The sequence below is a fragment of the Corythoichthys intestinalis genome, chromosome 6, assembly GCF_030265065.1.
Source record: "Corythoichthys intestinalis isolate RoL2023-P3 chromosome 6, ASM3026506v1, whole genome shotgun sequence".
NCBI lineage: Eukaryota > Metazoa > Chordata > Actinopteri > Syngnathiformes > Syngnathidae > Corythoichthys > Corythoichthys intestinalis.
The window spans coordinates 10,710,781-10,729,695 of NC_080400.1; the positions used below are offsets into that span (position 1 = coordinate 10,710,781).

At 39.3% G+C, this 18,915-nt stretch overlaps 1 protein-coding gene across 2 annotated transcripts in view; it reads left to right on the forward strand.

The window, feature by feature from the left end:
* The window catches only part of LOC130917637 (probable ATP-dependent RNA helicase DHX34), a 71,193-nt gene that overhangs the window by 37,597 nt on the left and 14,681 nt on the right, over positions 1-18,915 (forward strand). For both annotated transcript variants that reach the window (XR_009063505.1, XM_057839237.1), the window contains exons 11-13: positions 10,812-10,909; positions 12,521-12,772; positions 12,834-13,019. Coding sequence is in view for 1 of the 2 variants with exons in the window: in XM_057839237.1 (XP_057695220.1) it covers positions 10,812-10,909; positions 12,521-12,772; positions 12,834-13,019 (536 nt within the window). In the remaining variant the exon portion in view is untranslated. The remainder of the gene's footprint in view (positions 1-10,811; positions 10,910-12,520; positions 12,773-12,833; positions 13,020-18,915) is intronic.

Consider the following 18,915-nt stretch of genomic DNA (forward strand, 5'->3'; position numbering starts at 1 on the left):
AAAATTATCGCGTTAACGGGCGGTAATTCTTTTTTAAAATTAATCACTTTAAAATATTTGACACATTTAACGCACATGCCCCGCTCAAACAGGTTAAAATGACAGCACAGTGTAATGTCCACTTGTTACTTGTGGTTTTCGGTGTTTTGTCGCCCTCTGCTGGCGCTTCGGTGCGACTGATTTTATGGGTTTCAGCACCACATGAGCATTGTGTAATTATTGACATAAATAATAGCGAGCTACTAGTTTATTTTTTGATTGAAAATGTTACTAATTTTATTAAAACGAAAACATTAAGAGGGGTTTTAATATAAAATTTCTATAACTTGTACTAACATTTATCTTTTAAGAACTACAAGTCTTTCTATCCATGGATCGCTTTAACAGAATATTAATAATGTTAATGCCATCTTGTTGATTTATTGTTATAATAAACAAATACAGTACTTATGTACCGTATGTTGAATGTATATATCCGTCTTGTGTCTTATCTTTCCATTCCAACAATAATTTACAGAAAAATATGGCATATTTTATAGATGGTTTGAATTGTGATTAATTACGATTAATGAATTTTTAAGCTGTAATTAACTCGATTAAAAATTTTAATCGTTTGACAGCCCTAAAATAAATGTAAAATATGTATGAGGTAGTCCTATGTTCAGGCAGTGCAAATAATTGAAGTGAGGTAGCATCAGTTGAGAGTGAGGGCATTGAATATTGCACATTAATATTTCATGTAAATAAGTATTGCACATAGAATATGTGTGAATAGAAATTAAGTAGCAGAAGTTGACAGACATTAAATATTGCACTTAGTAAGTATTGCACATTGTATATTGCATGTAATGAATATTGGACATTGGGGGATGTGGTGTTACATATGGCTGTTTAGGGTGGAGATGGCTTTAGCAAAGAAACCGTTCCTCAGTCTGTTTGTTCTTGCTTTTAAACACCTATAGCGTCTCCCAGAGGGGAGCAGTTCAAACAACCGGGAACCAGGATGTGAGCTATCCTTCAGGATGTTTAGAGCTCTGCTGAGGCATCGAGAGGAGTATATGTCCATCAAGGTGGGGAGAGGACAGCCAATGATCCTCTGCGCCGTCTTGACTGTCCTCTGAAGCCTCTCCCTGTCTGCAGCAGTGCAGCTCCTGTACCAGGTGGAAATGCAGTATGTTAGCAGGCTCTCAATGGATGAGTGGTAGAAGGCCAGCGGCAGGGTCCTATCCAGCTAGTTCTTCCTGAGGACTCGCAGGAAGTGCAGATGCTGCTGAGCTTTCTTTATCATAGCTGTAATGTTTGCTATATTTAAAGTGTGCCCCCTCACTCTGGATGGAAAAATGCAGTTTGGGAAAAAAAAAAAAAAAAAAGACTTTAAAAAAAAAAAATATATATATATATATATGTATATATATATATATATATATATATATATATATATATATATATATATATATATATATATATATATATATATAACATGTATATATATATATATATATATATATAATATGTATATATATATATATATATATATATATAACATGTATATATATATATATATATATATATATATATATATATATAATATGTATATATATAAAATGCAGACCCATGGAAATGTAGTCCAGTCAATACACATACACACAGTAGGCTACATGCCAACTAAACATTTTTATAAATTACTATCACGACAATTGTCCTTGACAAATTGTTATTCCCATTCAATTGATGTTCTCATTCAATGTTCTATATTGCACACAAACAAAAACCGAATTAAACTGACAAACTATTCAATCAGCATGTTTCCAAATGTAGCAGTTCAAAACTACGTTTCCCATAATGCCTAGAGCGGTTTAGCTTACTGATAGCTAGCTGAGGCAAAAATCAAACTTTGCTATAAAAGTTTACAATCATCGGCAGCGCGCCGATGCGACACCAAACGGGATTTTACAGTCAAAGCTCTGACAGAAGTCAACAGTTGCCATTATATATGTATTTATCATTAAAAAAAAAAAAAAAACTTCAGGCATTGTGGCCAAATCGTCAACCCAGTAGATGGTGGTAATGCCTCATGATAGGGGTAAACTGCCAACAAAAACAAGAAGAACTACTACTTCCTTCCATTCTCGTAGGAGCCATGTCAACTGCTGCCACCCAGCGGTCGGAGGGATTCTCTTCAAATTCGTCCCGTGAAAAATCATAAAAACCGGACATTTTTATGAATTTATAAAACCCGCCCAGACCACGAGGACACTACGTGAAAGTAGGACTTGTCTGGGCAAAAGGACGTTTGGTCACCCTAACGTAAACACTTGTGTTGAATAATTATGTCACAGCAGCCATTACCAATAAGTTGTCTGAAGTGTACTGTTAAAGCTGCAAGTCATTTGTGTTAGAATGACATGTTTGCACAGTCGTCATATTGATTTTTATAATGTTGTACATTTTTCAAGTCATACAAGCTGTTATAAATGTTCACACTAGAATTCTTATTGTTTACAAGATTTTTTTTTTATACTTAATGTTTAGACTGCATGTGCAATTGTTAAATTGAAAGCTGGTTAAATAAATTTAACGACAAACGGTTAATTTGTATTCCATGCATTGATTCAAATTTTCAAATTATATAACAGTCTGCTTGGGTGAATTTATCGTCATTTATCATTATCGAGGTAAATCTGCTCAATTTATCGTGATACGTACTTAAGGCCATATCGCTCAGCCCTAATTGCTACCTTGCTTCCCCACATTGCTTCCCATGATATTTCTAATCGTAGGGAGAGGGATTGTAAGGCTTTAGCCAATTAAAATCAGGCTCCAACGGCTGCCAATATTCACGCTACTCATTTAACACAGCCTTTTAGCTCTCTATATAGGCAAAACGGGGCCAATACAGATTGAGCGCGACAATGCGTGAGTGGGTCGTGCAGCGCATGCATTAATTGCGTTAAATATTTTAACATGATACATTTTTTTAAAAATTAATTACCGCCGTTATTGGGATAAATTTGATAACCCCACCTTAAGCCTAAAGACTCTGGATAAGTGTAACATATTATTTCTGTAACGTTAAATACAATTAGAAAACGATTTAATAAAAAAAAAAAAAAAAATTAAAAAAAGGCATGGCCGATATTTTTTTGCCGATTCCGATACTTTGAAAAGGCCCGATCGATCGGGACATCTCTAGTACTCACTATTGGCGTTATTGGAGTTTGCTAAAATGCCAGTACATTAAGTAAAAACCACATCCTGTGAACCTCTAAGATTAAGGAAAGACCCATTAAAACTTATTGTACAATTCATATTATGACCTAGAGTTAGCTTGACTCAGCAACACAATCATTTAATAAAATTTGTTTATACCTCCTCTTAAAAACAGCAAATGACCCTGAACTAGTCACTGTAGAATCTAATTCATTCCAAAAATGTACACCAGAGTAAGGGGCCGAAAATGATTTTAGTGTTTTTCTAGCATAGTTAAGTTTAAACACATTTTCTCCCCTCAAATCGTATTTCTTTTCCCTAGCCTGGAAACGACTTTGTAGGTCATACGAAAGGGTATTAGTTGAGGCTTTGTGCATCATCTGTCCCGTTTTGAAATTTATTAAATCATACAACTTCAATAAATTGGATTTGATAAATAACTCGTGTGTATGTGCTCTGTATTTTGGCTTATAAATAGTCCGTATTGCTTTTTTCTGGATGACCAACAGAGGGTGTAATCGGCATTTGTAGGTGTTTCCCCAAATTTCAACGCAGTAAGTCAAATAGGGTTAACAGTGCACTATAAATTTTTCAGTTGTCTTATATGTGCATTCCATGTTAATGAAGCATCAAGTATTACACCTAATAACTTGTGTTCTCTAACACGTTCAATAGCCACCTGATTTACTTGAATATCTAGATGTTCTTTCAGTCCTTTTTTGCCAAATAGCATATATTTAGTTTTACTAAGTTTTAGTGACAATTTGTTGGCATTGAACCGTTCTTGTAGCTTGCCTAATTCCTCATTCACTTGTTGGCCAATCTGTTTAGGTTGCTACCTGAGCAAAATATATTAGTGTCATCAGCAAAAAGCACCATTTCCCTGAAATCACAATTGTTCGGAGGGGGATTCACATTGCTGACCTCACAATTGTTTGAAGGAGGATTCGCGGACGTAAAACCCACCAACCATCAGCGTAACACTGGCAACAAAGTGTCAAGACGGGGAAATGTACAACGACATTAAATATAGCTGTACAGGGAAACGGCTTACAATTATTGGAGTTTACTTTGACGTGTGGTGCTGCGCCCATTTGATTTGACATTCTACGTTGCTTTGTGTACCTGGACATTTAGGCGCGGAACGCGAACTGACTGCTTTAATGACAGCTAATGGAGTTGTTATTGGAGTTGTATTCATTCTTGATTGTTGAGTGGTTCATTATTTGTGTTTGTTGCTGGGCGATTATTTAATGCATATAAGTGTTGTTTGTTTCATTCACTGTGCTTTTTTCCATTGCATTTGCTTTGCGGTTATATGAAATGTCATCCTAAGTTCATTGATGGTACATTTTTCATGCTAATTGTGTATAAAAAGGAAAATACACAAAATGTATGAGGGTTCTAAAATGCAAATGAACACGCTCCAAAGCATATAAAAAGGACTGCTTCAATGGAAAATCTCAAAGTGCTAATGGACGCAGTTGAGAATGCTTCTGAAGTGCAAACGCAGTTTGACATTATGATGAAGTGCTTAAAGGATGCCCGTGAAAATCATGACTCACTACTGAAATTAAATATTCCTCCTGATCAAGCTGCTTTACGGAATCATTGAGAAAAAAAGAGAAATTTATTTTGGATTAATCAAGAAGGTGAAAGGTTGGCTTTGCGACATTGGGCAACCGTATGAGGACAGATGTCATATGGACTCAATTAAAGCATTACAGACAAAGAGGAAGGAGCCAGAGTCCAAGATTCTCTCAAGCTTGGAGACGCTGCTTCAGTTCTACAGTGCCCTCCATAATTATTGGATTTATAATAATTATGTGTTTGAGTTGTATGAGTTTTTTTTCTAAATAATATGGGACCTTAATGGGAAAAAAAGAGAGAGAAATCCAACCTTCAATACGAGTGCATTTATTAAGTGGGGGAAAAAATCCCACATAAAGAAATAATTATTTGACATCAAATAATTTGTGTCACAATTATTAGCACCCCTGGTGTTAATACTTTGTACAACCCCCTTTTGCCAACAAAACAGCACCTAATCTTCTCCTATAATGTTTCACAAGATTGGAAAAGACAGAAAGAGGGATCTTCAGCCATTCGTCTTTGCAGAATCTCTCTAAATCATCCAGAGACCTGGGTCCTCTCCTCTGTACTCTCCTCTGGAAGCGAAACAGCCCCACAGCATCACTGACCCACCCCCATACTTCACAGTGGGTATGAGGTGCTGTCTACACGCCAACAAGCTGTTTGGGAGGCATGCATGGAGAAAACCTTCCCTCACTCACAATCATAAACGCAAACGTCTGGAGTTCGCCAAGCGGTATTGGGGCTTCAACTGGGACCGTGTGCTTTGGTCAGGTGAGACCAAGATTGAGCTTTTTGGCAACAAACACTCTAAGTGGGTCTGGCGTGCCACGAAAGATGCGCATGCTGAAAAGCACCTCATACCCACTGTGAAGTATTGGGGTGGGTCAGTGATGCTGTGGGCCTGTTTCGCTTTCAAAGGCCCTGGGACCCTTGTTAGGGTGCATGGCATCATGAATTATTTGAAATACCAGCACATTTTAAATCAAAATCTGTTGCCCTCTGCCCGAAAGCTGAAGATCACTGGGTCGTCACTGGGTCTTTCAGCAAGACAATGACCCAAAACATATGGCCAAATCTACACAGAAATGGTTCACCAGACACAAAATCAAGCTCCTCCCATGGCCATCTCAGTCCCCAGACCTCAACCCCATTGAAAACCTGTGGGGTGAGCTGAAGAGGAGAGTACAGAGGAGAGGACCCAGGTCTCTGGATGATTTAGAGAGATTTTGCAAAGAGCAATGGCTGAAGATCCCTCTTTCTGTCTTTTCCCATCTTGTGAAACATTATAGGAGAAGATTAGGTGCTGTTTTGTTGGCAAAAGGGGGTTGTACAAAGTATTAACACCAGGGGTGCTAATAATTGTGACACACATTATTTGATGTCAAATAATTATTTATTTATGTGGGATTTTTTCCCCCACTGAATACATGCACTCGTATTGAAGGTTGGATTTCTCTCTTTTTCCATTAAGGTCCCATATTATTTAGAAGAAAAAAAAATGTTAGAAGCTAAAAAACAAATAATTATTATAAATCCAATAATTATGGAGGGCACTGTATCTTCAAAACAAAGTCAAAAGTCTGCATGATTAGGGGCCGGAGTGTAGAGGCCATATTCACTATATCAATTTGTTTATTTTGAAGCTGTTGCTATTGTTTTTGCCACAAAACCAATGTCAGTAAACATCTCGTTCGTTCACTATTTACATGCATCTAGCACCAGGGATAAACGCAAGCTTGACCCCTCCCCCCCCCAGCGACAGTTGCTAACGTCATGAATACTAATGAGCAAAGGTGACGTGTTGTTACGTGCGTTAAGTTATGACATCAGCAAAGAGCGAGAGCGGCAAGAATGACGGCAGCGATGTAGCTGTACGTTAGTGTTAGCGCCTAGCTTGAACAGCTTTTACGCTGGAGGCAGGCTTAACAACAGTCATAAAAATAAAATGAAGAAAAGGATAAGCCTGATAATGCTCGCTTATCTTTCTATGCGCCAAATAAGCAATATTTTAGTATTGCTTATATAGCCGAGTCGGGGCAAACCGACCACACAAGCACTGTGCATGCATTATTAGTGCTGCAGTGATTAAACGATTTAACTCGAGTATTCGATGAGAAAAAAAAATACTCAAATTAAATTTTGTTTGTTCGAGAATTCGTTTAAAGTGGTGTTGTAATGGTTTATTTTGAAAGTGTTTCCATTCAGTTTTGTTGATTAGGGTGGATACACTGCCCTCTGCTCTGCCTCTTTTCACATGGCTGAACAAATGAGCCCCTGGTAAGACCAAAGTAAGCTAAGTTTTTGTTTGAGCTAATGTTTTTTTAATTCATTCATAATTTAGTTTATAGGTATATTTAACCGCTTTTTGTGGGAATATGTGTCTGAAAAATTTAACAGCATTGTAAAAAAAACTTCAGCATTTTATAGCATTTAAGCTAGCAAACTTTTTCTATGCAAGTTAGCCAATTGTTTTTTTCTTGTACATAGATACTCATTTAAAAAAAAATTATACCGTTTGAGGCTCAGTGCATATATTTGAATTTTTCATGTTCCTTATTACGCGATTATTCGAATTAACTAGTTCATCGATTAATCGACTACTAAAATATTCGATAGCTGCAGCCCTAGCATGCATGTGTTCTATCAATCCATATAAACTTTTAATTTAGGACTAAACAGGGATTAATTAATGTCTGTTATTTGTGTCCTCATTTTGGAAATCAAAACATGATAACCCTGGAATAACGTACAGCCAGCATTAGGGGTGTGACAAAATATCGAAATGGTGATATATCGTGATACTTTGTATCCCAAAAGGTTATCGATATGCTCCTGCCAAGAATCGAGATATCATTTTAAAAAGGTGTCAATGTTTACTGAGGGAATTTTGATGTCTTCTTCAGGCAGTCATCTTTGTAAAACTCACTGGAACGGCACCAAACTAAAGTTACAGCATCATCACCTTGTCAAGAGTCTGCATTGGACAAGGTGTCAAGAGTCAAGAATCTGCATTAGAAAAGGTGATGATGCTGTAACTTTTGTTTAGTGCCGTTCTAGTGAGACTTTAAATGGCCTAAAATTACCTAAGTGCCTGGCATTGACTGCCACTGACAGCCATAGACGATCATTCGTTCATTCCCTGCCACCCTCCCAGTAAAATTGTTTGAACGTCTACTAGTGATAACTAGAGCTGGGAATCTTTGGGCACCTAACGATTCGATTACGATTACGATTCAGAGGCTCCGATTCGATTATAAAACGATTATTGATGCAACCCCCTCCTTTTTAAATTTTTATTTATTTATTTATTTATTTTTTTTTATGTTTTGTACATTAGTTCCAAAATTGTTCAAAAATACTCTCAGGGTAAACCAAACTACTATTTCAGTATCAAGTTAACATATAGCAGTAAAAAAATATAAAAAAATAACAGTAAATAAAAAACTCCAGTCCCCATTCTTTATCAGCAGCTTTAAACTACATTCAATTAATTTAATGTTGTGAATCAACCGTTAAAGTTGTTAAAATTGCTCCCGGTATTCCATAATTTCCCTTTTGTGTACTTTCGACATGTGAAGGTTTTAAAACTATTTTAAAAATAGATTCAAGTCAACATTTCACCGATTTAGGAGTATTTTAGATAAAAAGTTAATTAGGTTTGCTTGAAAGGTTCGCTACAACGGCCTTGCAGGGAAGTGTACTGCTTTAAGATGGCGGCCGTTACTAACGCTTGCATCTAGCTTTTTGTAGATGTGCTGCTAACACTGCCGAAGCTATATTGCATCTATTCCTATATAAATGATATCTAACGTAACATTATGTGGATGTACTTTGTAGCAGCTTTTCGGCAGCAGTCAGGTATGTTGTTGTGTTTTTTGTATCTCGTGGCATGAGTTGAGCTGGAGCCGTGAGTTGAGCATTGGCATTACCCGAGGGGCCGGGTAATGAGAAGCATGATGTTTAGCTCCTCTCGTTTGGTTCTTCATTGTCCCGAAGACTGTGCGGCGCGCTGAGTGTGTTGTACTTCCGCTTTACTTGGCATATTTCAATAATCGGAATTTGGTTGTTTGTGAATCGTTCTCGAATCTTCCACGGCCGAATCGTGAATAATCTAAGAATCGGAAATTTTGCACACCTCTAGTGATAACCTAATTCCAATTCACACTAGAAGCTTGTTTTCCTGTTAGTTTTTTGTAGTAGAATGATTTCCGGACCAATGTATCGATAATTGTTGTAACGCCATATCGTCAGATCATCGTTATCGTGAGCTTTGTATCGCAAATCGTATCGTATTGTGAGGTACCAAGAGGTTCCCACTCCTAGCCAACATGTGTAGTCGTTTGCTTTGAAGCTCCTGCGCTTGTGGGTCAGTTTTTTCAGCGCGTGTCGGACTGCGATTTAGTGCGCAAGCATAATACTTCACCGGGCTCAATGGACAAAGGCAGTCTGAACGGGCACACCAAAAGACAGATATGACAAATCTTAGGAATTGTGCATTAAGACCTACAGTATAAACCTAGCCTTACTTAAGTAAAATGCTTGGCTGCTCTACCCACCACTGTTTTTTTGAGAGTTCAGTTAAGCCAGTGCTTCTCAATTATTTTCTGTCACGCCCCCCCAAGGAAGACGTAAATGTTTCGCGCCCCCCCAAACTCTCTGCCGCCACTGTAAATAGTATCATTTGTCTCTAAAATTACTATTATAAATACGCATCTGCCTAACATTGTGTCCTTTTTTTTCTAATAAAGAAAAAAAGTAACATAGATCAACTTATAATAAAGTATAACTTTACTAACATTGTTTTGTTTGTAACAGAGAAGACTTGATGTGCATCAATTTGCCTGAATTAAAAAAAAAAAATCACATCCAAACTAAAAAATACACTCAAGGTACATTTTTGACCATTTGATACAGAAAAATAGAATGTAATAAAATCAGTAAATAATAACAAATTAAAATTGATTAGGAACATTCACTCATGAGGACAATGTGCCAAAAAATTTGACCGAAAAAACAAATCTGAATAAAAGAAAAAAAAAAGTGTCCTTGGACAGGACAGTTTTTATTTTTGCTGCTCACAGTATTTACCTCCTTTGCAATGGTGTGGAGTTATTTTGCAATGAGCATGCTAACAATGCTCACTGGCTTACTGATATAACACTTGACAAAGCAGGACGATTGTTGGCAATATTCGGCACGTTTTCACAGAAAAAAATCAAGCGGCTTAACAATGAGATTGGGGTCTAATGTCTTTAAGTGGCGTCTTAATTGATTTGGCTTCTGGCTGTCTGCTATAATTATTTTTAGACACAGTAAACAGTGGTCTTTCATCATCACCCACTGTATTAAAAGTCAAAGCTAAAAGGCAAACGGCACGAAAAAAGCGCATTCACGGCGGCCGAGGTAGAACCGTAGGTGAGGGCGGTCGTCGTGACGATCCCAAGCCGAAAATGGCACTTCTCGGGCGGCGACGTGAGAACCGGACAAGACAGTGGGTCGCTGCGTGAGTGAGTCCGGTCGGAAAACGGCTTTCGAAAACGGCGGAGGCACACTGCTCTTCATATCTGTTGTCTGTGTGTGCTGAGTGCTCTTCCTTAGTTCAAAAATACTGCGCGCACTCTGAAAATGAGAGCGCCACTGCCACCTACTGAGTGGATGTGCAAGTACACTTTATTCCAGTACGGCAAAAAAAAGCAAAAAAAAAAAAACATGTTCCCCGAGGTCACATGCGCCCCCCCCTGGCATCGCTCTGCGCCCCCTGGGGGGGCGCGCCCCACTATTTGAGAAGTACTGAGTTAAGCAAACTGATGCTAATTTCTGTTAGCGCTGGAAGGAGCAAATGAATAAAAGGGAATTCGCCCCTCCTGGTCAAAATGAATTGGACGTGTAACTGGGGGGGGGGGGATCATAATTCTTTGTGATGTGGTTAAAGTCACATTTTCACCTTCCTAACTGCCATGCATGTGTGTAAAACAAACTTTTTTTGTGTGTGTTTTTGGAAAAAGGGCGAGACAGCAGCAAACATCAACTCCTAGCCTTTGTCACTTTGCTGGAGACTAACAGGCCGTATTTGTCCAACTGTGTGCGTGTTCCTGCACTGCAGGTTAGTTCTCGCTGTCATCATAAACGACTTAAATAAAGAAAGTACAGTGAATTAATAAGCTGTAAAAAACATATAGTGGACCGTCATGATGTGAGCTCAATCCATTCCATGACCAAGCTCGGAACGTGCATGTGCTCGTATCATGAACTGATTTCTTCCTTTCTAAGAAATAACTGGAATTCCAGTTCGTGTAACACTTCCCATGACACCCCATCGGATCCCTAAATAATAATTCAGGGCATCATTTTTACGGCTAAATAATTTGAAAAAGAAAAGTATAAAAGCTGTTATTTATATACAAGCACTTACCATGATGGCTGGAGTCAATGCGTTGTAATAGCGATGTAACTGAAGTGCGAGCCAGCCGAGCAGGAAGAGAGAGAACGGGCAGCCATACATACACCGTAATAATTTAAAAAAAAACAAAAACAAAACGATACCATAACATGAACAAAACTAAATTTAAATCAATCAATAAGGAAATCAGCTTTATTTTTTGTGTAAATAAACTAAGCGACATGGTTAATGTTCACTTGTAAGCACAAATGATTCGGATGCACTTTGAGACAAAATTTTATCACAGGAGAAAACAAAATGAGTAGCAGGTGGGCAAATGGGGCATTCTTGATGCGAGATGCTTGTATGCCCCGCGGAGACACTTGGGGAGACGAAGCGAAAGAGAGCACGCATGCCACCCGGTGGAATGCCGAGGAACTTCTGTATGCCAAGCAAGAGAGAGGCTTTTCTGGATTTTGCGCGTCGCTCGTATGGTGAAAATTAGGGCTGTCAAACGATTAAAATTTTTAATCGAGTTAATTACAGCTTAAAAATAAATTAATCGTAATTGATCGCAATTCAAACCAGCTATAAAATATGCCATATTTTTCTGTAAATTATTGTTGGAATGGAAAGATGAGACACAAGATGGATATATACCTTCAACATACGGTACATAAGTACTGGATTTGTTTATTATAACAATAAATCAACAAGATGGCATTAACATTCTGTTAAAGCGATCCATGGATAGAAAGACTTGTAGTTCTTAAAAGATAAATGTTAGTACAAGTTATAGAAATTTTATATTAAAACCCCTCTTATTGTTTTCGTTTTAATAAAATTTGTTAAATTTTCAATCAAAAAATAAACTAGTAGCCCGCCATTGTTGATGTCAATAATTACACAATGCTCATGGGTGCTTAAGCCCATAAAATCAGCCGCACCCAAGCGCCAGCAGAGGGCGACAAAACTCCAAAAAACACAAGTAACATTGCACTGTGGTGTCATTTCAATCTGTTTGAGCGGGGCATGTGCGTTAATTGCGTCAAATATTTTAACGTGATTAATTTAAAAAATTAATTACCGCGCGTTAACGCGATAATTATGACAGCCTTAGTGAAAATATGTTAGCATAATGAGACTCGCTTTCTCTCGTGACGACGTTCGTATCATGAAAACACGTAAGGTGAGTTGCTCGCATCATGACGGTCCGCTGCATAATGAAGAACAAATGCTCTCTACCAGTTGAAATGAATTGAACGTCTAGCTCTGTCAATGGTAGCCAATGAGTTAAAGTTAAACTTGCTAATCATGTGCACACTGCGTCAACAGGCTCTGCTGTTGGTCGCCAACTCAGTAGACAGCAATGCCGACTGCTCCCATCTGGTGGTGGACGGCTGGTTGGAACTACAGATAAAAGTGCCCGAGGAAGCCCTCAAGACTCTGTCCACGGCACTCAACCTCCGAGCCGAGTGGGAGCGCCTCCTGCAGGCCCAACTGGGACGTAGTCTCATCGAGGAAGTGTCTCAGAAGGCCACGCAGAAGCTCAGTGAGCGCTTGGTCCGCTTCCTGCTTTACACTGAGGTACGGTAATCTTTGTACTTTTAATAAAACCGATCTGACATATTGTTTTTCTGATCTTCAGATCAGTTACAGCTTGCAGCGCCTCTCCGCCCTCAGCATTCAGAATTTATACGTCGGACCCCAGGCTACATCGGAACTTTTGCTCGGCGCCGGTGCCACGCCGCTCTTTCCGGATATGGAGGCCAAGCCGGATCCGGTCAAGGGAGGCCTGCGCATCAGCAACTTCTTCACGTATAATTGCCTGACTGTAAGTACACTATTTCCCCCCAGTGCTGTATGTGCCTGGTGGGCCACCAGGCATACCCATTGATTTGATCATAAACAGTGTTATTTTCAAGTGAAGCAGAGCTATCATAATTTTCTGATTCCTCCGTAACCTTCAGGTCCATTATCGCCACACAAGTACAGTGGTATGAAAAAGTATCTGAACCTTTTGGAATTTCTCACATTTCTGCATAAAATCCCTATCAAATGTAATCTGATCTTTGTCAAACTCACACAGATGAAAAAACAGTGTCTGCTTTAACTAAAACCACCCAAACATTTATAGGTTTTCATATTTTAATGAGGATAGTATGCAATCAATGACAGAAGGGGTAAAATTAAACAAGTGAACCATCGCATTTAATATTTTGTGCCCCTCCCCTTGTCAGCAACCAGATGCTTCCTGTAGCTGCAGATCAGTCATCGATCAGGACTAATCTTGGCCCATTCTTCTCTACAAAACGGCTGTAGTTCAGTCAGATTCTTGGGATGCCTGGCATGAATCGCTATCTTTAGGTCATGCCAGAGCATATTTATAGGGTTCAAGTCTGGACTTTGACTTGGCCACTCCAGAACTTGTTTTTTTTTTCTTCTGAAACCATTCAGAAGTTCATTTACCTCTGTTTTTTGGATCATTGTCTTGTTGCAGCAGCCATCCTCATTTTAGGTTCAACTGTCTCACAGAAAGCCTCAGGTTTTCCCGCAAAACCTCCTGATAAACTTTTGAATTCATTCTTCCATTAATGATTACAAGTTGTCCAGGCCCTGAGGCAGCAAAACAGCCCCAAATCATGATGCTCCCTCCACCATGCTTCACAGTGGGGATGAGGTGTCGATTTTGGTGAGCTGTTCAATTTCTCCTCCACAAATGACGTTGTGTGTTACTCCCAACAATTCAAATTTGGTTTTATCAGTCCACAAAATATTTTGCCAAAAACTTCTGTGCAGTGTCCAAATGCCTCTCTGCGAACATTAAACAAGCAACAATGTTTTTTTAGACAGCAGTGGCTTCCTCCGTGGAATCCTCCCATGAACACCATTCTTGGCCGTAGTTTTACATATAGTTAATGTGTGCACAGAGGTATTGGACTGTGCCAGTGATTTCTGTAAGTCTTTAGCAGACACTCTAGGGTTCTTTTTTACCTCTCTGAGTATGCTGCGCTGAACTCTTGGCGTCATCTTTGCTGGATGGCCACTCCTTTGGAGAGAAGCAACAATGCCAAACTTTCTCCAGTTGTAGACAACTTCTCTGACTGTTGATTGATGAACATCCAGACTATTAGAGATGGTTTTATATCCTTTCCTAGCTTTATACAAATCAACAATCACTGATCGCAGGTCTTCAGACAGCTTATTTGACTGAGCCATGATGCACATCAGACAATGCTTCTTTCTCATCAAGACATTTCTTACCAGGTGTGTGTTTTATAGTAGGCAGGGCAGCTTTAAACCACTCATCAATGATTGTGGCAGGGGTCGCTTTAACCGAATATTTTCCGTCGTTGACCGGTTTTGTAAAACGGTGACGGAAAAAAACTGAAGTCCATCTGTCATTTTGACAGGTTGCAATTCACACCCCAGACCACAGGGTGGCGAGTGAGCATATTAATTAGCTATTGTCTCTCTTGATGCATGACGTCGTTGGCCTTACTCGGAAAAATGTCAAGGCAACTGAATGTCCGAAGTTTTTTCAAAAAAGTTTCTTCTTGAGACATTTGATTATGCACAAGTGGGCACGCAATTCAAGTCCATGCGCACCAGGAGGAAGGTGTGAGACTGCGTTCAGGCCACAGCAGGTGAACTGTTAATTTCATTGTTCCATATGTAGCCTACCTACTGGGGCCACAGTCAGCTGTTTTTGTCACTGCAGCGAAAAAGTTACATATTCATCTGCTTGATGTGTGATGGCACGGTGTGGATTCTCTGTTAAGCTTGTTCGGACAGAATATTAATTAAAAACGAATGAAAACTAAATACTATTGAATATGTCATTATTATCATTTTAAAAATTTAAGTGACGGGAAAAATAGATTATGAACGGATTTTTATGACCCTGTCAGTCAAAATGACACAACGAAAAAGTTTAGTGCAACCTCTGGATTGGGGACACAATTTTTATATTTTTTTCAATGAATAGTTTATGAACTCAAATGTCTGGATTGTGCCAGATTGATGAAAATTTACACAGCGCTAATTGTGAAGGCGTAATTTCCATTCCTTTCCACCAAGCTTTCAAGGTACAGTGATATCAAAATGTATCTCAACCTTTTTGAATTTCTCACATTTATGCATAAAATCACCATCAAATGTGAGCTGATCTTTGTCAAAATCACAACGATGAGAATACAGTGTCTGCTTTAACTAAAACCACCCAAACATTTATAGGTTTTCATATTTTAATGAGGATAGCATGGAAATAATGTCAGAAAGGTGAAAAATAAGTAAGTCAAGCCTCTGGCTAAGGAGACTTAAAGAGTAATTGAAATCAATTTTTACCAAACATTTTAAGGTGTGTGCCCAATCACTGATGAATGGTTTAAAGCTGCCCTGCCCACTATAAAACACACACCAGGTAAGAAATGTCTTGATGAGAAGCATTGTCTGATGTGCATCATGGCTCAGTCAAATAAGCTGTCAAAGACCTGTTATTAAGGTTTGTTGATTTGTATAAAGCTGGGAAAGGATACAAAACCATCTCTAAAAGTCTGGATGTTCATCAATCGACAGTCAGAGAAGTTGTCTACAAATGGAGAGATTTTGGCACTGTTGCTTCTCTCCCAAGGAGTGGCTGTCCACCAAAGATGACGGCAAAAGTTCAGCGTAGAATACGTAGAGAGTAAGGGTGTAACGGTACATGTATTTGTATTGAACTGTTTCAGTACGTGGTGCTTGGTTCGGAACGGAGGCGTACCGAACGAGTTTCTGACGTAATGTAACCCTTACTTTTCGAGGCTGTGAGTCAATCGGGTTACAGTTTCTTTGTGTAGATTATATTTACTCCGTCTTCTCTACTATCATGAGGAACAACACGGTAGGACAGTATAACCCAGAAACGTCAACGGCGCGACAACGTGGCCGCCGTGAGAACGCAGTGACATGCGGGCGTTAAAGTCAATCAGCCAATGCACACCAGTCGCAGTGCGGCCGCATGTTAGACGTGTCACAGAAGCGGCTCAACACGACGCACGGGAAAAGAACGGCAGAGTTTATTATTTTACGCGAAACGCGACCCTCCTGCTTCAATACTACCGGTAGCTAGGATCGGGCAGCCCGGAAGTCACTCGTGTAAAAATACGGTGGATAGGGTCGGTTTTCAAACTAATATGCAATCGTAACCCACTTTTTGAGTCCATTAGATCTCTTGAGTGGTAGATCGGGGCACAGTTGACTTGTCTTTGTTGATTTACTGCTGTCTTCTCTGCTATAATAATAAACAACATGGCCCCGTGTTCAATACCAAACCCTCCTACCACAACAAAAAAAGTAGGAACTAATATTCACATAGGAACTAAAGTTAAACAATATATGAATGAATGAATGAATTAATTAATTTATTGTCATTGTCATCATCATCAAAATCATTGACAGTTTCAGAGTGTGGAATTTTACCCGAAGGAAAGACGAAGACAGACAAGGAAGACGGGAAAAGCAGATGCTTATCGAAACCCGTCCCCCATCAGCCCGGGACGCACAAACAGCATATTGTGTAACAGTCCAGTCATAGTCTTACACATTTCGTTCAAAAGTCATTGCAGCACAGTAATGTGATTTTGCTGAAGGGCATATCCTAAGTGCAAGTGTTATGTCTTATTCTCTGACCCTGACATTTAATCATCCTTTGCTGTGAGAACATCTTCTCTGTGATGTGTGTGCGTTCTACAGTTACGATGGATTTTGGTCAATGTACTGTTTTATTATATTTTGTTTATACATTTTTTTGAAGTAACTTAATGAATTTATATTCGTTAGCGCTGCATCACATGTATTCCATCGACGAGCCCCAGTGTTTACAATCGAGAACGATTTCATTGTAGTCCTAATGGTCTGATAGGAAAACATTCTGTTTCCTCTCAGATCGTAGGAGGATTCTCTTATTTGGAACAATGCTTGCAGGTTAGTCGGGAGACTGTTTGTGTTGGGCAAACCGGTCCTCGAGGGCCGCAGTGGGTCCTGGTCTTTGTTCCAACTGACCCAGCACAGATAGTTTAACCAATGAGGTTTCAGCAGAAATGAGAAGCACCTGACTGCAATCGACTGATTGCACTTGTAAAACAGCAGATTGGTGAAAAGGTGTCCTCTTAAAGAGCATATGACACCAGAAAAAAAGTCCTAAATGGCATTATTATGTGAATTAGAAACATTTTTTGAGACGATTTGACTATATACAACAATTTAGCAAAGCGCAGATGACGAGAAATTAGTCTTTTAATCTGCCGGTTAGCCACGCCTACCATTATAGGGCTTTAGCGTCCCCAACAGGTGGATGACGTCAGCGGTAGACTGGGCTCATCGGTTTTACTATTCAGCCCATTGAGGGGGAATTGTTCAGAACGAGGAAAACGCGACGAAGAGAGCGGCAAAATGTCATTGTTTCTGTCTCTTTACTTCAATATTTTTACAGGATATTCTTTTTATCCAAGTATTTTCCCCAAAAGCTATATAAATGGCTTGAGAAGGACCAGTCAGCCCGTCGAGGGGGAACTATTCACAATGAGGAAAACGCGACGAAGAGAGCGTCAAAATGTCATTGTTTCTGTCTCTTTACTTCAATATTTTTACAGGATATTCTTTTTATCCAAGTATTTTCCCCAACTGCTAAATAAATGGCATTGTCATGACAAATAACAATCTGGTGCTAAATGGAATATAAAATAATAAAAATCCATTTATTCAAGACGACATGGCAAAATTACTCCATAATGGTCAAAACAGTCGACTTCACCTTTACTGTCACACCTCCCGAACGATATTTTATGACACCTAAATCGGACATATGTCATTTCCCTTCCCCGGCTTCGGAGAATGTAAACAGACCAGAAGGAGTGACAGCTAGCCGACATGCTAACCCGAACCGAGGGACGTTTCAAAGTCTTCGAAGTGGAAAATCACACATAACTAGCCTGGATCTTATCAAATAATTTAAAAATAAAAGTATATTGTAGAAAATATCAAAACTTGAGCATCATCTTATGTAAACATATCACACACACACAACCCAGCAAGAAAAGGGGAACAAGCGTGATTCTCAGTGCAGGTCTCTCACAGTACAGAGCGGGCTGTTTTAACCTTCGAAGTCAGAACAGGCGACTACTTTGTCTTGTTCACTAACAGTGAATTCTACGCACAATTTTAGATTTTATATAACAAATACAAAAGATGCCTACCTTAATGTGATCCCTGGCCCTGTTTTCCATGAATTTCATGTTTTGTCTCGTAGTGGCATTTGACACTTGTTGTGCGACACACACACAACGCTCTCGAGGCATAATGCACAGAGCAAGCGGAAGTAACCAGCCAACCAGTTGTTACCGGCACCCCCAAGGGGCCGCTGTCCCCTACAGTATGACCAGCTTACTAGTTAAGCGTAAGAAAAAGAGAGGCAGGGAGCAAGGTGTTGAGAGAGAGTTGTGCGAAGAGCGCCATGAAAAGTGGCTGTGTCCCATGCTGGTTTTAGTTTTGTTAATAAAAGTCTCCAGCAAAATACCATCCAACGTGTCACTGTGTTTTTATACACATCACCACCTCTCTGAAGTAAGCACCGGGCGAATCGACCACAACAAGCCACGTTAATCGCCTGTCCACTTCACACTATGGTGCAGAGTTGCAATTATCAAAAAGTGCAATTGGTAACACAGTGTACTTCCGCCAGCTCTCTGATT